At 37.7% G+C, this 27,385-nt stretch overlaps 2 protein-coding genes across 3 annotated transcripts in view; both read right to left on the reverse strand.

Moving 5' to 3' along the window:
- The window catches only part of LOC101150648 (olfactory receptor 5B2), a 108,992-nt gene that overhangs the window by 12,196 nt on the left and 69,411 nt on the right, over positions 1-27,385 (reverse strand). The gene's annotated exons all lie outside the window — the stretch shown is intronic.
- On the reverse strand, positions 5,780-8,838 carry OR5B12 (olfactory receptor family 5 subfamily B member 12). Its single transcript, XM_004051221.4, has 2 exons — positions 8,648-8,838; positions 5,780-6,743 (listed from the first exon to the last, which is right to left on the reverse strand). Exon 2 carries the CDS (start codon positions 6,722-6,724, stop codon positions 5,780-5,782), a length of 945 nt encoding a protein of 314 aa, XP_004051269.2. The 5' UTR covers positions 6,725-6,743; positions 8,648-8,838.

Genomic DNA, 27,385 nt, shown 5'->3' on the forward strand with positions numbered 1-27,385 from the left:
ACTATGGAAAACAATGTGGAGATTTCTCAAATAACTAAAAATAGAACTACCATTCAATCCAGCAATCCCACTACTAGCTATCTATCCAAAGGAAAAAAATCTTTATATAAAAAATATACCTGCGCTTGTATTTTTATCAAAGCACTATTCACAATAACCAAGATATGGACTCAACATAAGTGTCCATCAATAGACAATGGGATAAAGAAAATGTTATATATATATATCACATATGTATATGTATAAACACACACATATATATACACTCACACCATGGCATACCACTCAACCATAAAAAAGAATAAAATCATGTCTTTTGCAACAACATGGATGGAACTTGAAGCTGTTGTCTTTAGAGAAATAACACAGAAAGTCAAATACCGCATGTTCTTACTTATAAGAGGAAGTGAAAGAATGTGTACACATGAACATACAGTGTGAAATAATAGACAATGCAGACTCAGAAGGGTAGGAAGGGGGGAGAGAGGAGAGGTGAGGGGGGAGGGGGGAGGGGGGAGGGGGGATGGGGGTGACAAATGAAAAATTTCTTAATGAATACAATTGCATTATTCAGGTGATGGTTACTTCAAAAGCCCACACTTCAACACTACACAATATATCCACATTACAAAATTCTACTTGTATTCATTAAATTTATACAAATAAAAATAAAATGAAGATGATGGTAGTGCTTAATGCATATGGTTGGTAGGAGCACATAAATTAATAAAGTGCTTAAAACAGAGCCCGGTACATACTAAACTGTCAACAAACACACTAGCTATAAAAAAAATTATAAAGTCATACTTTTTTATGAAAGAGCCTCCATTCATTTCTAAGAGTGTTCATTATCTCCAAAATACATAATATATCCCTTAGGGACATTGGAAGCCACGACGAGTTAATTCCAAATATCTTGCCACATAATTATGAGGTTGGAGTTGTTTTAAATAATTAACAAGCTAAAAATAAAACAGAAGAGAATTAAAATGTACACTGTTTAAGCTGACAAAGCAAATTGGGAAACACTTTTATCTGCAGCGTACTGAATTTATCCACTGAGATATAAAATCGAACAACACTAGTACTCATCAAAAACCTTCCAGATGTATTTTTATGCAGAGATAGTCTATAACAAGGCCACCAGAAGCAGACATATAACATTTTTTTCTGGAAGTCCTTTACCCCAACTCTTCCTATTTTTTATAGTTTCCTGCTACGTGAAACTTGGTGGAAGACTGTGTAACACTGTTCAAGAACTGTTTTATAGTTTCCTACTATGTGAAACCTGGTGGAAAACTGTATAATAGTTTTCAGCTGGGCACAGTGGCGCATGCCTGTAATCCCAGCACTTTGGGAGGCTGAGGTGGGCGGATCACTTGAGGTCAGGAGTTCAAGACCAGTCTGGCCAACATGGTGAAAACCTGTCTCTACTAAAAATACAAAAATTAGCCAGGAGTGGTGGCACCTGCCTGTAGGCCCAGCTACTCGGGAGGCTGAGGCAGGAGAATTGCTTGAACCTGGGAAGCATAGGCTGCAGTGAGCTGAGATGGCGACTGCACTCCAACCTAAGCAACAGAGCAGGACCCAATCTCAAAAACAAAACAAAACAAAAAACAAAACAGAAACAAAGAGACAAACAAAAAAACAGTTTTCAGGATGACATGGATTCAAATCCTGGTTCTGCCTAAATTGTCCTGGAACATGGGCAAATGTCTTAATGTTATTAAGTCATACTTTCCTCATTAATAAAATGATAATAATAACAATACTACCTTGCCATGGAGTTGTCAGGATCAAATGAGTTATGATATGTAAAACACAAAGAACAGTGCAACTGTACGAGGATGCTATATAAATGAGAACAGTTCTTTTTGAAATTCTGCTTACCATGATCACAGCTTAGCTGCCAGCAAACTTGTCTCAGTCAACAGCATGCAGTGAGTAACACCCAGAAGTCAGGATAGTTAGAATTTATTTGTACTGCATACTGTGGCTTGTGGCATTAGCAAAAGTCAAAAAGCACCACTGATAGTGGTGACCAAAGGTACTAGTGTAAAAGGATGGAAGTGGTCAACTTGCTGGAAGAATTGTTTTAACCAAACTATTCCGGTGGTTTGATCTTGCCTCTGGTTTCTGCACTCTCACTTCCTTTAATTATTTCCAGCTTAATTAACCAACTTTCTCCTTGGTTCTGGGAGCACACCATTATTCTTCAAATAAATTCTTTTTTGTTTAAGTTAGCCAGAGTTGATTTCTGTTGTGTACATCCAAGGTTGTCACCTCTCTCTCCCACATACCACCCACATTCACGATAGGCAGGGATAGTGATGGTGGAGAGAAACTTATCAGGTTCCACTGCCACTTCTGCTCTATGTTATGAAATGCCTTGTCATATCTCTTAAACTCCCAAGCAGGCCATGACTAGACTCCTTGGCAGCACATACCAAACATCAAAGAGATGACATTATAATGCCATGTCTTAAATATGGGGGAAAACAGACATCCTTCTTTGTCTCTGCTTACTCACATTATCTCGACTTACTTATGCACTGGCCATGATGTTTTATCAACTATGTTCAGTAGAGGAATTCCAACTCAATTCGCTGGGAAAGAAAATAAAAAGAAAAGCCATGAAAGAGGAGCATATTTGGCTCAGTTCTCAGGCTTTCTTATTAAATACCAATTCATAATAATAGGTTATTTTACTGGAAAATGACAAAAAAAGAAAAAAACAAGCTCAAGTATACCAGTGGCTTATTTCAAGTACACTAATTTTATGCCTTCATATTTAAAGTAAATTTCTTGTAAGTGGCATGCAGTGGGTCTTTTTTTTAAAAAAAAAATTATCTAACATTCTTTTTCAATTTGCTAAGTTTACACTATATTTAATGTACTCATTGACACAATGAATTAAAATTTAACATCAGGCCAGGAGTGGGTGGCTCACGCCTGTAATCTCAGCACTCTGGGAGGCCGAGGCAGGTGAATCACTTGAGGCCAGGAGTTCAAGATCAGCCTGACCACCATGGTGAAACCCTGTCTCTACTAAAAATGCAAAAATTAACCAGGCATGGTGATACACACCTGTAATCCCAGCTACTTGGGAGGTTGAAGCAGGAGAATCTATTGAACCTGGGAGGCGAAGGTTACCATGAACTGAGCTCGCACCATTGCACTCCAGCCTGGGTGACAGAGCATGGTTCTGTTCAAAAAACAAAAACAAAACAAGCAAACAAACAAAAAAACCTACAATCTTCCTAGTTTTTTTCTATTTTTTCCATCTTTTCTTTGTTTCTTTTGTCTCCTTTTCCTTTTTAAATTATTAACTATCTTTATGATTCCGTTTTATCTCCACTATTAACTTATTATTAAATACCTCTCTTAAAAATGGTTTTAGTTATTGCTAGAGTTTACAATATATGTTTAGAATTCATGAAAATATGCTTTTTGTAATACTGTGCCATTTTACGAGTAGTTTAAGGATGTTGCAAACTTATACTGCCAATTATGCACGCTAATTATATTATTGTTACACATTTTCCTTTTATGTTTTCTATAAATAAATATACAGTATATTCCTACTATTTATGATTTAGACAATCATCTTTTAAACAATTAAAAATACAAAAAGAGTAGGTCTTATGTCTGTCTGTCTTCATTTATCTCATTTTCAGTCCTCTTCATTTCTTTGCACCAATGTAAATTACCAATTGGCATCATATTTCTTATGCCTGAAGAAATTCCTTCAATATTTCTTGCAGTGAAGGGCTGCTGACAATGAAATTTCAGCATGTGTGTCTGAAAAATGTCTTTATTTCTCTTTTATTTTTGAATATATTCACTTGGTTTAACAGGGTTTCTTTATTATTTCAGCATTTGACAGATGTCTTTTGGCATGCACTGTTTCTGATGAGAAATCTGCGGTGAATCTTGTTTTTGATCCTCTGTATGTAATGTGTCTTTTTTCCTCTGAATGTATTTATAATTTTCTTCTTATATTTGGTTTTCAGCAATCTGAATATGACACCTATAGGTGTTAGCCATTTTGTTAAATCCATAGTATACACAGCAAAAAAAAAGTCCGTGCATAAATAGACTTTGGTCTAATGGGGAGACATTAAAAACTTAAACTCACAGATAAATATATAATTATAAATTATAATATAATATTATGAAAAAAATAAAACAATTTTCTCAGAGAGGATTATAACAGAGGAAGCTTAAATTTAAAAGGATAGAATAAGGCCAGGCATGGTGGCTCATGCCTGTAATCCCAGCACTTTCGGAGGCCAAGGCAGGCAGATCACTTGAGGCCAGGAATTCAAGACCAGCCTGGCCAACATGGTGAAACACCATCTCTACTAATAATATTATACAAAAATTTAGCCAGGCATGGTGGTGCGTGTCTGTAATTCCAGCTACTCAGGCGGCTGAGGCATGAGAATAGCTTGAAGCCAGGAGGTGAAGGTTTCAGTGAGCTGAGATGGTGCCACTGCACTTTTCCCTGGGCAACAGAGCGAGACTCTGTATCAAAAATAAAAAATAAATAAATAAAAATTTAAGGGATAGAATAAATATTTCCAGAATGGCAAAGCAAGGACCTCCAAAAATCTGCTCTTCCATAAAAGCAATTATAACACAGGCAAAACTGTGTATAATAAAAATGTTTGAAACTCTAGAAACTAACCAAGGACATGCAACAATTCAAGGAGTATTCATTCAAAAACAGTGACTGAATCTCAGTATCAACGGTGAGTTTTGTGGCATGTTAGCTTGCTTTATCCACCAGCTCTGTGGTAACCTTGAAAACCAGCACACATGGAACTATGGTAGCTGAAAAAAACATTGGCCTAACAACCACTGAAGTGAACAAAATGTGTTGGAGATTGCTAATGGGCCTGCTTCCCAGGGAATTGTCACTGTTTCACCTATTTGACAGCTTCCTAGGAAAACTCCATTCACAATTTTGTCTCTATTTCACCATACTCAGTTCACTCAGTGAAAAAGTTTTATTCCTAGAGTGTTTGTCAAAGTGTTGAGCAGCAATTGTTTAACATTGCAATTGCCTGAAAATGTAAATATCAGTTGGAGCATACAATAATCTAACCAAACTCTTAAAAAAAATTGATGACGGCTTTAGAAATCCATGGAGGGCTTTGAAAAGCTCCCATATATTCCTGGAGATTACAAAAATCATGCATATGGGCAAGGCCTTATGTATGCACAGGAAAGACCTGAGAGGACCTAATGTTTCATTTGTGGCTGACCTTGAGGCTCTGCACAGAGGACATGAAGATTAAAGGCAGAATTTAAACCGCTGGAGCACTGAAAACATGCTCCAACACACACATGCAAAGCCCATGCATAAGGCTTCAGAGAATTAGCAATTTAAAGCACTTAAAAAACTCTATCCAATTGTTAGTTGACCACTAACCTAACTGAGTAGAAATTTCAGTGGCCACACACAACAAGAAATGCAGAATTAACATAAGTAACTCAGGAAAATCACTAAACAAACAAAAGCACCACCAACAAAAACAAAGCCTAGATGGGAGGAGAGATCTGATTTTTAGAATATGCTATTTTTTATTATTTAAAATGTTCAGATTTTAACAACAAAAAAAGTGTCACTTAAAGAATGAAGAAAGTATGGCCAATTCATATGTTTAAGAAAACAGTCAACAGAAACTGTCCATGAGGAAGCCCAAATATTGGACTTGGTAGACAAAGATTAACATGAGGTGGAAAAAATTATCTTATTGTGAATTCTTTATAATTAAAATCTGAATCCTATAAAGGCCTTTGCCTTCCCTACAGTCTTTTTAAAGGTACTCTTAACCTCTTTGTTCCTCAGGCTGTAGACCAGTGGATTCAACATGGGAATGACTATGGCACAGAACACAGATGCCATTTTGTCAGTGCCCATGAAATGGCTGGAGTTAGGTCGTAAGTACATAAAGATTCCTGTCCCATAAAAGATGGAAACTGCAGTAAGGTGGGAAGCACAAGTAGAAAAGGCCTTCTGGCGTCCTTCAGATGAGCGCAACTTCAGGATGGTGATAAATATAAATAAGTAGGAGATCAAGATTACCAGGATAGAAAAGAGGTCATTGAATCCCACCACAAAAAAAATAACCATCTCACTGATGTAGTTGTCTGAACATGAGAGAGCCAAGAGAGGAGGAGCATCACAGAAAAAGTGTTCAACTACATTGGATCTACAGAAGGAGAGCCTGAAAGTGTTCCCAGTATGAATGGATGCATTCAGGAAACCACAGATGTAGGAGCCTATGGCCAGGCGAGCACATACATTTGTTGTCATGGTGGTGGTGTAATGCAGGGGTTTACACAATGCTGCATAGCGGTCATAGGCCACTGATGCCAGGAGGAAACTTTCTGCAGTGATAAAGGCTACAAAGAAGAAGAATTGTGTGGCACAGGCATTATATAACATGAATTTGTCTCCTGTGAGAAACCCCACCATCACCTTGGGAGTGACAGCTGAGGAATAACCAAAGTCCACCAGGGAGAGGTTACTGAGGAAGAAGTACATGGGGGTGTGGAGACAGGAGTCCAATAGAATCAATTCAATCATCCCCAGGTTCCCAACCAGAGTGATGAGGTAGATGAAAAGGAAGACTATGAAGAGTGGGATCTGCAGTTCTGGGTCATCAGTTAACCCCACAAGAATGAATTCAGTCACCTCTGTGTTGTTCTCCATTGGGAATTATGTAGCTGCCCTGTAGAAATGAAAAGGCAGAATCAGAATGATAAATGGAGGGAGGACTACTGAGATCAATCAGCATGCCATTTTTTGCTTTATTCCAGTATTGTAATTACTTGTTTCCAGGAGTCCTGGATCTAAAACATGCCCATGACCACAAAATGCAACTTTAAATTACAATAATTCATAAAGCATTCTTAATAAAATGATTTTGGAGATAATCCATCCCGAACTCCTAATTTCATAGATTACTGAACTAAGGTACAGAAAAGGAAGATTCATACAAGATCATCAGACTAATTAATTGGAACAGGTGAAATATAAAACCAAGTCACTTTGAATTAAAGCCTTAACTCTTCATCACAAAGAAAAATTCCTTTAAATCTTTTACATTCGATCTAAACTGGGCACAAGATAGTAATTTATTTAATTGACTGACTGCCTGATGGAGTAATTAAATCTATCATTGTAAGTCAATGTGAAGAATGGAATAGCGTGAAATTAGGAATCAAATATACTTACCAGTTTTCTTGGCTTCATGCAAATAACCTACATTTCTGGATCTCAGTTAAATGATAATAACTGGATCCACAAATGTATATAACTACTTCCCACCCTTAAAAAAATCTTCAAAAAGTTAAAAATGAACATGACTCTTCAGTAATACCAACCAATTGACCAATCAACATAAATCTCTGGATATGTTCATTTCTTCATTCTCTCTACAAGCTCTAATTTCGAATGGAGCACCATGTTGCATGCTAATTGCCAGGTTTACATTAATGCAAGAGATACATTTCCTGACCAGATAGATATCTAAACTGATAAATATTATGTTTAAGTTCAGAATATTCTTATTCTCCATTCCCAAGGAGACAGAAGTGTTTTCTTATTTGCTCAGAACTGTGTGATAGATGTTAATCACATCTACACTGCAGACCATCAGTCGGTCCACAATATAGTTTATAAATTGTGTCCAATGACCAGATGTTTTTAGTGACAGAATTAGCACATGAGATTAGGTCTCCTCATTCCAATAGTTGGTTGTGCCTTATGTAATTTTGCACATCTCTATTTCAGTGCATTTTATAACTGGCTTGTAAGCCTGATTTCTTCCTCATTTATTAATCACCATTCCTTCTGTCTCTCTTTTTAAAAAAATATTAGTATGGGCTTCCAGATTATGGTAAAATTTTATGTTGATATTCCATTTGACTATCTCAACAATTGTAGAATTAGGAGAACTAATATTATCATATTTCCTGAAAAAGAAAACCGAGAAATAAATAGTTTAACTTGCTCAAAGTAATGCAATCTTATTCTTTGTAAAGCAGGGACTCGAGGCCTTCTTGTGCTTTTTCTTTATGTCACATGATAAGTAAACATATTCTAATAGAAACTCATTAGTGCTTAGAAACACAAGTTGGGAATCCCTAATCCAAAAATCCAAAGTCTAAAATGCTTCCAAATCCAAAACTATTTGAGAACCAACATGATGCTACAAATGGAAAATTCCACACATAAGTATGTAGCACATACTTTGTTTCATGTGCAAAAATTATTTGAAATATTATGTAAAATTACTTAGGCTACGGATATAACGTGTATATAAAACATAAATGAATTTTGTGTTTAAATTTGGGTTTCATCCCCAATATATCTCATAAACATGCAAATATTCAAAAATTCTAAAAAATCCAAAATCCAAAATCCAAAACACTTCTGTTCCCAAATGTTTTAGATGAGGAATACTCAACATATATAGCCTCTGGATGTGTGAAACAGATAAAAGAAATAGTCAAAATATTAGAGCCAAATCTCTGATTAAACCAAGGGAGAAATGGGTACCTCGATGCATTTTTCTAGTTACCTCTGCCCCTGTAACTTTGTGCAGACAATAGATTTGATCCAGAGACTTACCTTTCTCCCTGAGAAATACAAAATTCAGGTCCAGCACTTTCATATATAAGTGAATGTCACATCAGAAATTAAGTCCTTTAAAGAAGGAAAACAACTTTTTGGAGACTGCTCTTTAGCGTTTGGCCAAAAGGCTTAAAGTTCTTTAGAGGCAGGGGGAAATTGAAAGAAAAATGCTATTGGCTTTGGAATCAGCTAACAAGAGCTCTACTCCTGTATTTACTGCCCCTTCTTTGTAGATAAGTCTCTCAACCCATTTGAATATCAATAGCTGAATCTATAAAAAAGAAAATATTAAAAGATATCCCCAACAACATCCAGCCTGAAAACTGCTGCTATGGTAAGAAAAGAATAGGAAACCTACAATTTCTTATACTTGGTAAGAGTGATAATCATAACCTCAATTAATATAATTATTACTGTTTTTTTTTCCTAAACATTATTGCAGGCTCTTTGCTATGTATCAGTTTTGGAGAAGGCCATAGTTACTACTAGATGACTATTGGCAATCAGACGAATAAATAAATGGTCAAAGTGACTCTGGTTCTGGGGCTGCTCCCTCTAATATGAAGCCAAATGGAATCATATAGGTACTTGATCAGTTGAAAAGTGGGAACCAGGAGGTAATTGTATGGTCATGGAGCTTTTAGGGGACACATACTCTATGAGGTCTACAAAACACTTTATCTCACATAACTGGAAATCAGGTGATTAAAGTATCTATGGGGATTCAGCTCTGCTTGTTGTGGGAGATCATGAGTGTATTTATGTTACTTTCAGTTATTCTCTTGGGTAATGCACAAATTAAGCCACAGCATGTCCTTCGAGACTGTTATTTGACATAAATACTAAGAGACAGAGACATACATTTTATCATTAAATAAGGGATGTGGACTTCAGGGATTAGTACTTCTTTTAATTCACCTTAAATGTTTGAACCATTGAGAAGAAATATTAATTCATCAACTGTTTATTGATTGCAAATGGATTTTAGCCATAGTAATGAGAGCTGAGAACATAGACCCATTCAAAATAAACATCATTCTTGTGCTCATGGTGTTTAAATCTAATGGAGAAGATAGACAGTAAGCAAATAAACCCCCTAAGAAACATGTGTAAATATGCATATTTACACATATAAATACATATGTACATATATATAATTATGTGTGGAATAAGCATGTAACTATACATTAAAATGAGATAAAAAATAAGTCTACTTTATATTGTTTGGTCAGAATGTTTTCTCTGGAAAATTAAGATTTCATCCAAGTTTGGCCAGGCGCGGTGGCTCAAGCCTGCTATCCCAGCACTTTGGGAGGCCGAGGCAGGTGGATCACGAGGTCAGGAGATCGAGACCATCCTGGCTAACACGGTGAAACCCCATCTCTACTAAAAAATACAAAAAAAATAGCCGGGCGTGGTAGCGGGCGCCTGTAGTCCCAGCTACTCGGGAGGCTGAGGCAGGAGAATGGCGTGAACCCGGGAGACGGAGCTTGCAGCGACCCGAGATCGCGCCACTGCACTCCAGCCTGGGGGACGGGGGACAGAGCGAGACTCCGTCTCAAAAAAAAAAAAAAAAAAAAAGATTTCAGCCAAGTTTAAAAATGACAAAGAACTAGTATGGAAAAGATCATTCCAAACAAAATGAAATGTATGTAGTAAAAGACCCAAGTTTCAAAAAAGTTAACAAAATCTAAAAGAAGCCAGTATGTTTTCTTCATAACTAGACCTCTTCCTTGTCAATTTCTATTTCAGCATCCTCCACCAAAGAAACCTTGACAAACAAAACAAACAGACTGACACATAAACAAGATGGCAGAATAGGTGATAAAATCCTCTTCCCCTCACACAAAAAATCAACCAATAATTATCCATGAATGATAATAGCCTTAGTAGGACTCAAGGGAACATTTAAAAACCTGTAGCAACATAGTGAAATAAAAAAGGTGGGAGGGGAATAACCACATAGAAAAGACTGTTGGAGATATGTATTAACCGACATGTCTAGAGATGTCTAGGAAAAAAGAAAAGCAAGTTCTAGCATTATCAACCATGTTATGAATGCCACCATTGTTCCCAGCAACCTGCTCTACAGAGAACACTGCCATCTTTCACTACCAAGATAATCAACAGCCATCCCCACCATGGAGCCCCCAGAAAAGGAAACACTGCTGGACCAATGCTCCCAGAAGGGGCAACTGCTTTGTTGCCCCATGGCCAAAGCCACCATTCCTTCCAACTTTGCACATGCCTAAACACTGGAACCACTACTGTTACAGGTTAGCCACACCCCACACCTTAGAGCCCCAGTTGCTGTGTGTGCATACGCACTCCATGCACCAACTCCACTACAATATTGAGCAGCTTGAGGCCCAGAGCCCAGAGTCACGGTAGCTCTGAGCAAACCCACACTCTGGACCCTAGAGCCACTGTATCTCTGCACATGCCTGGACTTTGGCCCCCAGCTTCTCAGCTGCTTCACAAGCATCTGTGCCCCACACACAGTTATCAATGCAGCAGTGGGGCATCTACACGCGAGGCATTCATGTCATTGACACTTCAGACTCCAGAGTGATTATGCCTCTGTGCATGTCCGTGCTTCAGATCTTGGCTCCATGACTGTTGCACAAGCACCATGCATCTGATATCAGTGTCACCACAACTACAGGTGTACCCACTGGACACTGTGCCAAAAGTGATCTCCTCAGCCATGATTTCCCTGTGGAATAAAAAGAGATTGAGAAAACCTCAGTGGCCTTCACCACTGAAGACCCCATTAGCTCTTACTGCTGCTATTGATACCCACAGCCTTGGCTTCTAAAAATCCCTGCTATCTTCACCAATGTCAACCTAAGTTGACAGAGCAGCACAAAGACTATGCCACTGCACCCTTGCCAGAGCCCAAACTGCCACATCTCTCCCAGTCAGTGCCATAGCACTCTCCCTTAAGGGAAAGCCTTTTCCCAGTGAAACCAGCACATAAAGTCTGGAAGAGGTGACTGTTCTACCAAATGTGCAGACATCAATGAAGGATAAGAGGATATATGAAAAAACAAGGAAATATGTTACCACCAAAAGAATAATATCAGCCAGGCATAGTGGTTCATGCCTGTAATCCCAGCCCTTTGGGAGGCCAAGGCAGGAGAAATGCTTGAGTTCAGGATGTGAAGACCAGCCTGGGCAACATAGCAAGACCCTGTCTCTACTAAAGATAAAGAAATTAGGTGGGCATAGTGGCATATGTCTGTAGTCCCAGATACCAGGGAGCCTAAGGCAGGAAAATCACTTGAGCCCAGGAGTTTGAGACTGCAGTGAGCCATGATTGTGTCACTGCACTCCAGCCTTGGGGACAGAGCAAGACCTTGTCTCAAATAATAGTAGTAATAATAATTTCCCAGTAACAAGCCCCAAAGAAATGGAGATCTACAGACTGCCTGACAAAGAATTCAAAATAGTTGTCTTAAGGAGGCTCAGCAAATTAAAGAGAACACAGAGAGACAACAAATTGAAACTAGTAAAACAATAAATGAGCAAAACAAGAAGTTTAACAAAGAGATTAAAAATTTAAAAACTCCATAAAGCCTGGAGTGGAAGAATACAATGCATAAAATACCAAATGCAGGTCATCAGCAGAATTGATCAAACAGAAGAAAGAATTTGTAAACTTGAAGATAGATTATTTGAAAAAATAAAATCAGAGAAGAAAAAAGTAAAAAGGATAAAAAGAAATGAAGAAAGCCTATGGAGATCATCATGGCAGAGGGGAGGCAGGGCTAGATTATAATTCTGGACAGAGCAGTGTGTGGAGGCTCACATTCTGAATTTAAGCTCCAGATCAACTTTAAGAACAAACCATCAATCTCGAGAGTACCCACAGACCCTCTGAAAGAAGTGGACTGCTCCAGCAGGACCTGGGAGACACTCCAAACACCGTGACTGCCCCAACTGCAGAAGTGGGAAAGGGAGACCTCCTGTCCCGAACACACACCCCCAACTAGAGAAATTGAAGGTCTGTTTGTGGGAGAAGGTTCTGACCTTACCTGGAGCTGAGTCAATTTAGAGAGCTGAGTGAAATACAGGCGTAAAGGAAGGATCAGAAAGGTCCTAGGAGCTCGCTAGGCCCCCAAACAGCCCATTCCTGCTTGGCACCACAGGGATCCTTGGAAGGGTGGCCAGAAGAGCAGGGGGTAAAACTACACAGGGAGAAGGAAATCTTTAGCTGAGCTCTATAACAATTTGAACAGGGCAAGAAGCCTCCTGGCCAGAACTTTGGGGAGGGCACAAATCTGGTGTGCAGATTCCACAGGCAGGAGAACAACCAAACACCTTTCTTTCGAAGATGGAAGGCAGGTAGCCTGGGGCGAGTTTTCAAGCCTGTTTCCCCCACCACCTAAAAATAGACTCAGGGCTGCTGGGGTGGGGCATGGTGGGAGTGAGGCTGGTCTTTCAGTTTGTGTGGGAGCTGGGTGAGGCCTGTGACTGCTGGCTTTCCCTGACTTCCCTAACAACTTGCATGACTCAGCGAAGGCTGCCATAATCCTCCTAGGTACACAATTCCAATAAACTGAGAAATCTCACCCCCATCCCCCACAGAAGCCACAGCAAGACCCGCCCAAGGAGTGTCTGAGCTCAGACACCCCTAGCCCTGCCCCCACCTGATGGTTTTTCCCTACCAACTGTGGTAGCTGAAGGGCATATAATCTTGGGAGTTCTAGGGCCCCACCCACCACTAGTTCTTCTCCATACTACCACAACTGATGCTCTCTGGAAAGTGTCACCTCCTGGCAGAAGGCCAACAAGCTCAAAAATAGAGCATTAAACTACCATAGCTAAGAATCCTCACAGAGTCCATTTCACTGCCCCACCACCCCCACCCCAGCCCCCAGCTACTTGCATTGTAAGGTGCTGGTATCCTTGGCTGAGAGATCCATAGATGGTTCACATCACAGGACCCTGTGCAGACAACCCCCAGTAGCAGCCCAGAGCCAGGTAGACTAACTGGTTCGCTAGACCTAGAAGAAAGACAACAATCACAGCAGTTCAGCTCACAGGAAGCCACATCCATAGGAAAAGGGGGAGAATACTATATCAAGGGAACAACCCATGGGACAAAAGAATCTGAACAACAGCCTTGAGCCCTAGACCTTCCCTCTGACAGAGACTACCCAAATGAGAAGGAACCAGGAAACCAGCCCTGATAATATGCTCCAAAAATCCAAACAAAACACTCCCAAAAAATCACACTAATTCACCAATAATAGATTCAAATGAAGAAGAAATCCTTGATTACCTGAAAAAAAATTCAGGAGGTTAGTTATTAAGGTAATCAAGGAGGCACCAGAGAAAGGTGAAGCCCAATGCAAGGAAATCCAAAAAATGATACAAGAAGTGAAGGGAGAAATACACAAGGAAGTAGATAGCTTAAAGAAAAAACAATAAAAAATTCAGGAAACATTGGATACATTTTTAGAAATGTGAAATGCTCTGGAAAGTCTCAGCAATAGAATTGAACAAGTAGAAGAAAGATCCAGAGCTCAAAGACAAGGTCTTTGAATTAACCCAATCCAACAAAGACAAAAAAAAAAAAAAGAGTGAGAAAATATAAATAAAGCATCCAAGAGGTCTGGGATTATGTTAAATGACCAAACATAAGAATAATTGGTGTTCATTAGGAGGAAGAGAATTCTAAAAGCTTGGAAAACATATTTGGGGGAATAATTGAGGAAAACTTCCCTGGCCTTGCTAGAGACCTAGACATCCAAATATAAGAAACACAGAGAACACCTGGGAAATTCATCTCAAAAAGATCATCACCTAGGTACATTGTCATCAGGTTATCCAAAGTTAAGATGAAGGAAAGAATCTGAAGAGCTGTGAGACAGAAACATCAGGTAACCTATAAAGGAAAACCCATCAGATTAACAGCAAATTTCTCAGCAGAAACCCTACAAGCTAGAAGGGATTGGGGCCCTGCCTTCAGCCTCCTCAAACACAATTATCAGCCAAGAATTTTGTATCCAGTGAAACTAAGCATCATATATGAAGGAAAGATAGTCTTTTTCAAACAAATGATGAGAGAATTCACTATTACCAAACCACCACTAAAAGAACTGCTAAAAGGATATCTAAATCTTGAAACAAATCCTGGAAACACATCTAGCATAAATCACACAGAACCTATAAAACAAAAATACAAATTAAAAAGCAAAAACAAAAAGCAAAGCACACAGGCAACAAAGAGCACGATTAATGCAATGATACCTCACATTTCAATACTAACATTGAACAGAACCACAGAATGGATAAGAACTCCCTGATCAACTATCTGCTGCCTTCAGGAGACTAAGCTAACATATAAGGACTCACATAAACTTACATAACTCACATAAACTTAAAGTAAAGGGGTGGAAAAAGGCATTTCATGCAAATGGACACCAAAAGAATCAATATTGTGAAAATGACCATTCTGCCAAAAAAATCTACAAATTCAACGCAATCCCATAAAAATACCACCATCATTCTTCACAGAATTAGAAAAAAAAATTCTAAAATTCATATGGATCCAAAACAGTGCCTTCATAACCAAAGCAAGACTAAGCAAAAAGAACAAATCTGGAGGCATACCTGATTTCAAACTATACTATAAGGCCATAGTCAAAAAACAGCATGGTACTGGTATGAAAACAGGCACATAGACCAATGGAACAGAATAGAGAACCCAGAAATAAACCCAAATACTTACAGCCAACTAATTTTCAACAAAGCAAACAAAAACATAAAGTGGGGAAAGGACACTCTTTTCAACAAGTGGTGTTGGGATAACTGGCTAACCACATGTATGAGAATGAAACTGGATCCTCATCTCTCACCTTATACAAAATTCAACTCAAGATAGATTAAAGACTTAAGCCTAATACCTGAAACTTTACTTAGGAATATACCTAACCAAAGAGGTGAAAGACCTCTACAAGGAAAACTACAAATCACTGCTGAAGGAAATTATAGACAACACAAACAAATGAAAACACATCCCACACTCATGGATAGGAAGAATCATATTGTGAAAATGACCATACTGCCAAAAGCAATCTACAAATCAATGCAATTTCCAATAAAATACCACCACCATTCTTCACAGAATTAGGAAAAACAATTCTAAAATTCATATGGAACCAAAAAAGAGCCTGCATAACCAAAGCAAGACTAAGCAAAAAGAACAAATCTGGAGACATCACATTACCTGATTTCAAACTATACTGTAAGGCCATAGTCACCAAAACAGCATGGTACTGGCATAAAAATAAGCACATTGACCAACTTATACAAAAATCAGCCCAAGATGGATTAAGGATTTAAATCTAAGACCTGAAACTATAAAAATTCTAGAAGATAACATTGGAAAAACCCTCCTGGACATTGGCTTAGGCAAGAATTTCATGGCCAAGAACCCAAAAGCAAATGCAATAAAAACAAAGATAAATAGCTGGGAACTAATTAAACTAAAGAGCTTTTGCCTGGCAAAAGGAATAGTAAGCAGAGTAAACAGACAACCCACAGAGCGGGAGAAAATCTTCACAATCTATACATCTGACAAACGACTAACATCTAGAATCTACAACAAATTCAAACAAATCAGTAAGAAAAAAACAAACAATCCCATGAAAAAGCGGGCTAAGGAAGTAAATAGACAATTCTCAAAAATAGATATACAAATGGCCAACAGATGAAAACATGCTCAATGTCAATAATAATCAGAGAAATGCAAATCAAAACCACAATGCGACTCCACCTTACTCCTGCGAGAATGGCAATAATCAAAAATAAAGAAACAGTAGATGTTAATGTGGATGTGGTGTGGTGATCAGGGAACACTTCTACACTGCTGGTGTGAATGTAAACTAGTACAGCCACTATGGAAAACTGTGTGGAGATTCCTTAAAGAACTAAAAGTAGAATTACCATTTGATTTAGCAATCCCACTACTGGGTATCTACCCGGAGGAAAAGGAGTCATCATTCAAAAAAGATACTTGCACACGCACGTTTATTACAGCACAATTCACAATTGCAAAATTGTGAAACCAACCCAAATGTGACTGAGTTTGAGACCAGATTGGGCAACATAGCAAGACCCCTTCTGTACACCAATCAACAAGTGGATGAAGTAACTGTAGTATAATCCCAGCACTTTGGGAGGCTGAGAAGGGAGGATCACCTAAGGTCAGGAATTCGAAACAAGCCTGGCCAACATGGTGAAACCCCATCTTTACTAAAAATGCAAAAATTAGCCAGATGTGGTGCCTGTAATCCCAGCTACTCAGGAGGCTGAGGCCAGAGAATCACTTAAAGCTGGGAGGCAGAGGTTGCAGTGAACCGATATCGCACCATTACACTCCAGCCTGGGCAACAAGAGGGGAACACCCTCTGAAAAAAAAAAAAAAAAGAAACTGTAGTATATATATATATATATATATATATATATATATATATGTAATGGAATACTACCAAACCATAAAAAGGAATGCATGAAAAGCATTTGCAAAGACTTGGATGAGATTGGAGACTATTATTCTAAGTGAAGTAACTCAGGAATGGAAAACCAAACACTGTATGTTCTCACTGATATGTGGGAGCTAAGCTATGAGCACATAAAGGCGTAAGAAGCCATCCCATTACTGGGTATATACCCAAAGGCTTATAAAACATGCTGCTGTAAAGACACATGCATACGTATGTTTATTGCCGCACTATTCACAATAGCAAAGACTTGGAACCAACCCAAATGTCCAACAATGATAGACTGGATTAAGAAAATGTGGCACATATACACCATGGAATACTATGCAGCCATAAAAAATAATGAGTTCATGTCCTTTGTAGGGACATGGATGAAGCTGGAAGCCATCATTCTCAGCAAACGATCGCAAGGACAAAAAACCAAACACTGCATGTTCTCACTCATAGGTGGAAATTGAACAATGAGAACACTTGGACACAGTCAGGGGAACATCACACACCTGGGCCTGTTGTGAGGTGGGGGGAGGGGGGAGGGATAGCATTAGGAGATTTACCTAATGTTAAATGACGAGTTAATCGGTGCAGCACACCAACATGGCACATGTATACATATGTAACTAACCTGCACATTGTGCACATGTACCCTAAAACTTAAAGTATATATTTAAAAAAAAGGTAGATACTAGTATGAGTTCCGTTTTATAGATATGGAAATAGAGGCTTCTGTGAGTAATATAACTTGCCTAAGGTGCTTAGCCTGGAAGACACATAATAAAAACAACAATAATAATAATAGCTATGCTTTATTCTACACTAACTGTGTGCCATAGACATGCTAAATATTTTACATGTATTAAATCATGGGCTTCTCATTTTTTCAACTGAGGAAACTGTGTCTGAGAAAGATGAAATAACTTGCTGTGGCTATTCAATCATTATAGAACAGAGCAGAAATATAACTCCAAGTCTCTCTGAGTCACAGCTTTTGAGGTTAACCACGGCAATTTTACCATATAGCAGCCCCTTAATACATTTCGTTAAATCAAATTGATGCTCTAGAGAATTTTTCATTCAAACACATTAGATTTCTTCGGAAAACATACGTTTTACATCTTATGCACAGTGGATTTGGTTTGCTTTGTAGTTTTTTCATGGAGAGGGACCTAAAAGAGAGAACAGAGAGGAAGACTCGAGGGTTGTAGTACCCAACCTCAGTCATGCAGCCCTTATAATGAAGGCCAGCTTGCATCTCCTTGATGTGGGAACCAGAATCCACAACATCCTTTGCAGGCTCTCGAGCTGCTACACTCCATAGCCACATTTATGAAGATGGATAAAAAGCACCTCTTTCACAGGCTTCACTGCCTAAGCAGTGGTAGTAATATAAACACCCAGTAAGAGGGGGTTGATTAAGTATGATCTGTCAACTTGATGCACCATCATGACTCTAGGAAAACAGTAATTATAAAGACTAGGGAGAAACATGCAAGAATGCTTCAAATGTTTACCGTATGATGTTAACTAAAAAAGTACAGTGTAATGTGATTGCACCTATTTAAACTATAAATATATATGAAAATGTAAACCAAAAGTAAATAAAACAGAAATTAAACATTTGCATTAAGATGAAAAAAAAAGAATGATACAATCAACCTTGGGGACTTGTGGGGAAGAGTGGGAGAGAAGCAAGGGATAAAAGTCTACAAATATGGTGCAGCGTATACTGCTCGTTGATGGGTGCACCAAAATCTCACAAATCACTGCTAAAGAACTTACACATGGTAACCAAATGCCACCTGTACCCCTATAACTTATGGAAAACAAATAAATAAATACATAAGCCTATGAAATTTATGAGACAGCATCAAGATAGTTAACTTTAGCATTAAAAACCTTAATGAATAAGAAGAAAGGGAAAGGGAACAGAAACCTAAAGTTAAAATGGCAGAAAACTTATCAAATCTAGGGAAAGATATAAATATCCAAGCATAGAAAAGCCAATGGTCTTCAATTAGATTCAACCCAAAGAAAACCACAAGAAGACATGCTATAAGCAAATAGTCAAAAAATAAAGAAAAGAGAACTTTGAAAGCAGCAAAGAAAAAAAAATATATACTCACATGGAAGGGAACCCCCCCAAAAGCTATCAGTGTATTTATCAGAATAAACTTTGCAGGCTAGGAGAGAGCAGATAATATATTCAAAGTAGTGAAAGAACAAAAACCTGCCAATGAAGAATATTCTGCCTGGCAAAGTTGTCCTTTAGAAATGAAGGAGATAACTTTCCCAAACAAACAAAAATTAAGGGAGTTCATAAATACTAGACCTGTCTTACATAAAATGATAAAGGGAGTTCTTCAAGCTGAAATAAAAGGATCCTAATTAGTAGCATAAAAGCATATGAAAGTAAAAACTCATGGTAAAAGTAAGTACAAAGTCATATTGTAATGATGGTGTGGGCGTCAATTATATCTCTAGTATAAAAGTTAAGACACAAAACTATATCAATAACTATAGCTACAATAATTTAAAAAAAGATACACAATATAAAAAGAAATAAATTATGACATAAACCTAAAATGTGGAGGGGGAGGATAAAAGTGTAGGATTTTTATATGCAATCAAAGTTAAGTTGTTATCTGCTTAAAATAAACTGATATCATTGTTGGACATTTGGGTTGGTTCCAAGTCTTTGCTATTGTGAATAGTGCCGCAATAAACATACGTGTGCATGTGTCTTTATAGCAGCATGATTTATAGTCCTTTGGGTATATACCCAGTAATGGGATGGCTGGGTCAAATGGTATTTCAAGTTCTAGATCCCTGAGGAATCACCACACTGACTTCCACAATGGTTGAACTAGTTTACAGTCCCACCAACAGTGTAAAAGTGTTCCTATTTCTCCACATCCTCTCCAGCACCTGTTGTTTCCTGACTTTTTAATGATTGCCATTCTAACTGGTGTGAGATGGTATCTCATTGTAGTTTTGATTTGCATTTCTCTGATGGCCAGTGATGGTGAGCATTTTTTCACGTGTTTTTTTGGCTGCATAAATGTCTTCTTTTGAGAAGTGTCTGTTCATATCCTTCGCCCACTTTTTGATGGGGTTGTTTGTTTTTTTCTTGTAAATTTGTTTGAGTTCATTGTAGATTCTGGATATTAGCCCTGTGTCAGATGAGTACGTTGCGAAAATTTTCTCCCATTTTTTAGGTTGCCTGTTCGCTCTGATGGTAGTTTCTTTTGCTGTGCAGAAGCTCTTTAGTTTAATTAGATCCCATTTGTCAATTTTGTCTTTTGTTGCCATTGCTTTTGGTGTTTTAGACATGAAGTCCTTGCCCATGCCTATGTCCTGAATGGTAATGCCTAGGTTTTCTTCTAGGGTTTTTATGGTTTTAAGTCTAAAGTTTAAGTCTTTAATCCACCTTGAATTAATTTTTGTATAAGGTGTAAGGAAGGGATCCAGTTTTGGCTTTCTACATATGGCTAGCCAGTTTTCCCAGCACCATTTATTAAATAGGGAATCCTTTCCCCATTGCTTGTTTTGGGGACTGTTGTGGGGTAGGGGGAGAGGGGAGGAATAGCATTAGGAGATATACCTAATGCTAAATGACGAGTTAATGGGTGCAGCACACCAGCATGGCACATGTATACATATGTAACTAACCTGCACATTGTGCACATGTACCCTAAAACTTAAAGTATAATAATAATAAAATTAAAACAATAAACTGATATAACTATAAAGTATTTTCAGTAAGCCTCATGGTAATCAAAAACAAACATCTATCATGAATATACAAAACATGAAAAGAAATGAAAGCATACCACTACAGAAAATCAGCAAATTGTAAAGAAAAATGGCAATGGAGGAATAAAGGGATCTACAAAACAGCCAGAACATAATTAGCAAAATGACAATAGTAAGTTCTTACTTATTAATAACTATTTTAAATGTAAATAAGTTCTTCTATCAAAGAATTACTAAATGGATAAAAAACAAAAAGACCCAACTAAATGCTGCCAAAAGAAACTCACTTAAGCTTTAAGGACATATATAAATTAAGAGCGAAGGGATGAAAAAAGATTTTCCATTCAAATGGAAACCATAAGAGAGAAGAAGTAGCTATACTTATATCACACAAAATAGACTTTAAGTCAAAAACTACAAAAAGGAATGAAGAAGGTTACTATAAAACGATAAAGGGAACAATCCATCAAGAGGCTACTACAATTATAAACATACATGCACCCAACATCAGAACACTGCAATACGTGAAGCAAATAATAGGTGTTTAGCGAAAAACATACAGCAATTGATAATACAACGGACTTCAATACCTCACTTTCAACAATGCATAGATCATTCAGGAATAAAATCAATAAGAAAACATTGGATTGAATTAGGCTTTAGAGCAAATAAAACTAACAGACCTAAAAGGTAATTTCATCCCTGCAGACCTACAGAGCATTTCATCCCACAGCAGCATATGTGGAACATTCTCTGTAACAGATTATATATTGAGCCAAAAAACGAGTCTTAAAAATTTAAGAGGATTGCAATTTTATCAAGTATCTTTTCCAACTGCAATGGTAATTAGAAAACAATAGGAGAAATTTCAGAAAACTGACAAATGTGTAAAAATCAAAGAACACATGCTTGAACAACCAATGGGTCAAACATGAAATCCAAGGGAAATTTTAAAATATCTTGACACAAACAAAAATGAACACACAACATACCAAACATATAGGATGGATGAAAAACAGCTATAAGAGGAAAGTTTTAGTGATAAATGCCACCCATGAAGAAAAGAGAAATATATGAAATAAACAACCTAAGTATACACTTTAGTAAACTAGAAAAAAAATGAAAGTAAATACAAAGCTAGTAGAAATAAGGAAATAACAAAAATCAAGTCAGACACAATGGTTCACACCTATAACCCCAGCACTTTGGAAGGCCAAGGCAGGAGAATCACTTGAGGCCAGGAGTTTGAGACCAGACTGGGCAACATAGCAAGACCCGTTCTGTATAAAAAATTTAAAAATTAGCCTGGTGTAATGGTGTGCACCTGTTGTCTCAGCTACTAGGAAGGCTGAGGCGGGAGGGTCACTTGAGCCCAGGAGCTTGGAGCTGCAGTGAGCCATGATTGTACCACTGCACTCCACAAAGTAGAGACTCTGTCTCTAAAATAATAATAATAGTAATAACAACAAAGATCAGAGTGAAATTAAATAAAATGGGGACTAAAAGAACAGTAGAAAAGAACAATAAAACTAAGAGTTAGCTTTTTGAAAAGATAAACAGTTGACAAAACTTTAAGTAAAATAAAAATAATTTATAAATTATAAAAAATTATAAATGAAAGATGATACATTATAACTGATATCACAGAAATGAAAAGGATAATGAGATGACTATGAACCATTATACACTAACAAATTGAATAACCTAGAAGTAGTGGATAAATTACTGGAAATATATGATCTACAAAGACTCATTAAGAAGTGGAAAAGCTGAATAGATCAATAACAAGTACGGACATTGAATTGGTAATAAAACCCTACAGTCATATAAATGCCTAGCACCAGATAGCTTCACTGGTGAATTATATCAAACATGTAAAGAATAAATGCCAATTCTTCTCAAACTATTCCAAAAGATTGGAGAGGAGGGAACACTTTGAAAATCATTTTATGAAACTATGATACCCTGATATCAAAGCCAGAGTAGGACATACAAGAAAAGAAAATTATAGGCCAATACCCCAGATGATCAAAGATGCAAAAATCCTCAACAAAATACTAGCAAATCAATTAAACAGCACATCAAATGGTTCATATGTGATGACAAAATATCGCTGGAATGCAAGCATGTTTCAATATACACAGATCAGTACCTGTGACATCCCACATTAAGAAAAAGATTGACAGAATAAAAATTGTATGTTCATCTTGATGCAGAAAAAGCGTTTGACAAATTCAACATTTTTTATGATGAAAATTGTAAAAAATTGGGTATAGAAGGAAGGTACCTCAACATAATAAATGCCATATGTGACAAGCCCTCAGTTAATGCCATACTCAATGGTAAACGTTGAAACTTTTTCATCAAATATCAGAAACAAAAGTATATCCACTCACACAACTGCTATTCAATGTAGTATTGAAAGTCCTAGCCAGAGTAATTAGACAACAACAACAACAAAAACCAAAAGGCATCAAAATCAGAAAGAAAGAAGTAAAGTTTGTGTTTGCAGACGTTGTGATCTTATACATAGAAAACCCTAGGCAGGGTGCGGTGGCTCATGCCTATAATCCCAACACTTGGGAGGCTGAGGTGGGCAGATAACCTGAGATCAGGAGTTTGAGACCAGCCTGGCCAACATGGTGAAACCCCGTTTAATAAAAAATTAGCCAGGCGTTGTGGTCTGCACCTGTAATCCCAGCTACTCAGGAGGCTGAGGCAGGAGAATCACTTGAACCCAGGATGCAGAGGTTGCAGTGAGCTGAGATCGCACCACTGCACTCCAGCCTAGGTGACAAGAGAGAAATACTGTCTCAAAAAACAAAACAAAACAAACCCTGAAGACTCTGTCAAGAAACTGTTAGAGGTAATAAAAAAATTCAGTAAAGTTGCAGGATACAAAAGCAACATATAAAAATCAGTAGTGTTTCCTGTTGGTGGGAGTGTAAATTAGTTTAACCATTGTGGAAGACTGTGTGGCGATTCCTCAAGGATCTAGAACCAGAAATACCATTTGACCCAGCAATCGCCTTGCTGAGTATATACCCAAAGGATTATAAATCATTCTACTATAAAGAAACATGCACACGCATGTTCATTGCAGCGCTGTTCACAATAGCAAAGACTTGGAACCAACCCAAATAACCATCAATGATAGACTGGATTAAAAAAAAACGTGGTACATATACACCATGGGATACTATGCAGTCATAAAAAAGGATGAGTTCATGTCCTTTGCAGGGACATGGATGAAGCTGGAAACCCTCATTCTCAGCAAACTAACACAGAAACAGAAAACCAAACACAGCATGTTCTCACTCGTAAGTGAGAGGTGAACAATGAGAATACATGGACACAGGGAGGGGAACACCACACAATGGGGCCTGTCGGGGGTGGGGGGTTAGAGGAGGGATAGCATTAGGAGAAATACCTAATGTAGTTGACAGGTTGATGGGTGCAACAAACCACCATGGCACGTGTATACCTATGTAACAAACCTGCACGTTCTGCACATATATCCCCGAACTTAAAGTATAATTAAAAAAAAAAAGCTTTAAAACATATCTACTCAAAAATAAACAAAAGTGAAGATAATTAAAAACTAGGAAAAAAGTCAGTAATGTTTCAATACATGAACAATCAACTACCTAACAGAGAAAAAATTTAAATCTCAGTTACAATAGCATAAAAAAATAAAAATATTCAGGAACAAATTTCACCAAAGAGGTAAAAGGAGATCTGTACACTGAAAACTGTAAGTCATTACAAAAGAAACTAAAGAAGAAAAAAATAAATGGAAAGATATCATCTGTTCATGGATTGGAAGAATTAATATTGTTAAAATGATCACACTACCCAAAGTGACCTACCGATTTAATAAATCTTTATAAAATTTCAATGGCATTTTTCACAAAGATGGAAAAAGCAATTCTTAAACTTGTATAGTACCACAAAAGATCCTGAATAACCAAAACAATATTTAGAGAGGACTAAGCTGGAGACATCAGGCTTCATGATTTCAAACTATATTATAAATATACAGGAATCAAAACAGCCCAGTTCTGGAATAACAACATACATATATACCAGTGGAACAGAATATAACTCAGATATGACCCAGACTTATACAGTCAACTAATATTTGACAGAGACACCAAGAGTACACAATGGGGAAGTAATAGTCTCTTCAATAAATAATGTTGACAAGACTGTATAGCCACATGCAAAAGAATAAAATTGGACCCTTATCTTATCTTATGCCACTCACCAAAAACACTGTCAAAACTAGTTACTTAAATATAACATATTAAAGCCTAAAAATCCTAAAATAAAACATAGGAGAAAAGCTCCTTGACTTTGGTTTTGGCAATAATTTTGTAGTATGACCTCAAAAGCACAAGCAACAAAAGCAAAAATAGGCAAACAGGATTCTGTCAAACTAAAACCTTTCTGCATAGTAAAGGAAAACAACAAAGTAAAGAGGCAACCTACAGAATGGGAGAAAATATTTGCTAACTACTAATATGTGATCAAGAGTTAATAAAAATATATCAGGAACTCAAAACACTCAAGGACAAGGAAACAAATAGACTGATTAAGAAATGGGCGAATGACCTGAATAGATTTTTTTTTCCAGAAAAGACATACAAATGGCCAACAGGTACATAAAAAATGCTCAACATTACTAATCATCAGAAAAACACAAAACAAAACCACAATGATATATCACCCCACTCCTGTTAGAATGGCTATTACGAAAACATAATAGATAACAACTGTTGATGAGGATGTGGAGAAAAAGAAACACTTTCACACTGTTGGTGGGAGGGTAAATTAGTTCAGACATTATGGATAACAGTATGAAGAATTTTTTCCTCAACAAATTAAAAATAAAATTTCACACAATCTAGCAATCCCACTAAGAGGTAGATCTCCAAAGGAAATAAAGTCACTATGTCAAACAGATAATTGCATTCCCATGTTTACTACAGCATCATCCACAGTAGCCAAGAAATGAAATCAACCTGTGTCCATCAATGGGTGAATGGATAAAGGAAATGTGATATATATATATATTAGAATACTAGATATATATATAATAAAATACTATTGAAATATTTTTTAAAACGAAGAAATTTTTTTCATTTGTGACAACATGGATAAACCAGGAGGACCTCATGCTAAGTGCAATAAACTGGGTACAGAAAGAATACCATATGATTTCACTTATATGAGCAATCTAAAAAAGTTGATCTCATAGAAGTAGACAGTAGAATGGTAGTTATTAAAAGTTGGGTGATATCGGGGGTGGGTGAATCCTTGGGGAGATGTTGGTCAGAGGATACAAAATTTCTGTTAGAAAGGAGGAACAGATTCATAAAACCTACAGTAAAACATGATCCATATATTTAACAACAAGATATTGTGTTCTTGAAAAATATTAAAAGGGTAGATTCTAAATGTTCTCACCCTCAAAATGATAACTTTTTGAGGTAATGCATATGTTAATTAGCTAGCTTTAGCCATTCTAGAATGTATATATGTTTCAAAAAATTATGTTGTACACAATAAATATGTGTTATTTAGTCAATCAATTAAAAAATAAGTTAAAAATATTTTCACGGAATACTCATAAGTGTACAAAATAAAAACTTTATTAAATCATCTAAAGTTATGCTTAGGGAGAAATTCCTAGAAAAAAATAAAGACTGAAAATTGATTACTTCAGCATCCAGATCAAGAAGATAAAAAGAAGAGAAAATTGGGGGGAGTAGCCAAGATGGCCGAATAGGAACAGCTCCCTTCTACAGCTCCCAGCGTGAGTGACGCAGAAGACGGGTGATTTCTGCATTTCCATCTGAGGTACCGGGTTCATCTCACTAGGGAGTGCCAGAGAGTGGGCACAGGTCAGTGGGTGCTGCGCGAGCCGAAGCAGGGCGAGGCATTGCCTCACTTGGGAAGTGCAAGGGGTCAGGGAGTTCCCTTTCTGAGTCAAAGAAAGGGGTGATGGACAGCACCTGGAAAATCGGGTCACTCCCACCCGAATACTGCGCTTTTCCAACGGGCTTAAAAAACAGCGCACCACAAGATTATATCCCGCACCTGGTTCGGAGGGTCCTACGCCCACGGAGTCTCGCTGATTGCTAGCACAGCAGCCTGAGATCAAACTGCAAGGCGATAGCAAGGCTGGGGGAGGGGCACCCGCCATTGCCCAGGCTTGAATAGGTAAACAAAGCAGCCGGGAAGCTCGAACTGGGTGGAGCTCACCACAGCTCAAGGAGGCCTGCCTGCCTCTGTAGGCTTCACCTCTGGGGGCAGGGCACAGACAAACAAAAAGACAGCAGTAACTTCTGCAGACTTAAATGTCCCTGTCGGACAGCTTCGAAGAGAGCAGTGGTTCTCCCAGCACGCAGCTGGAGATCTGGGAACGGGCAGACTGCCTCCTCAAGTGGGTCCCTGACCCCTGACCCCC

The sequence above is a fragment of the Gorilla gorilla genome, chromosome 9, assembly GCF_029281585.2.
Source record: "Gorilla gorilla gorilla isolate KB3781 chromosome 9, NHGRI_mGorGor1-v2.1_pri, whole genome shotgun sequence".
Lineage (NCBI taxonomy): Eukaryota > Metazoa > Chordata > Mammalia > Primates > Hominidae > Gorilla > Gorilla gorilla.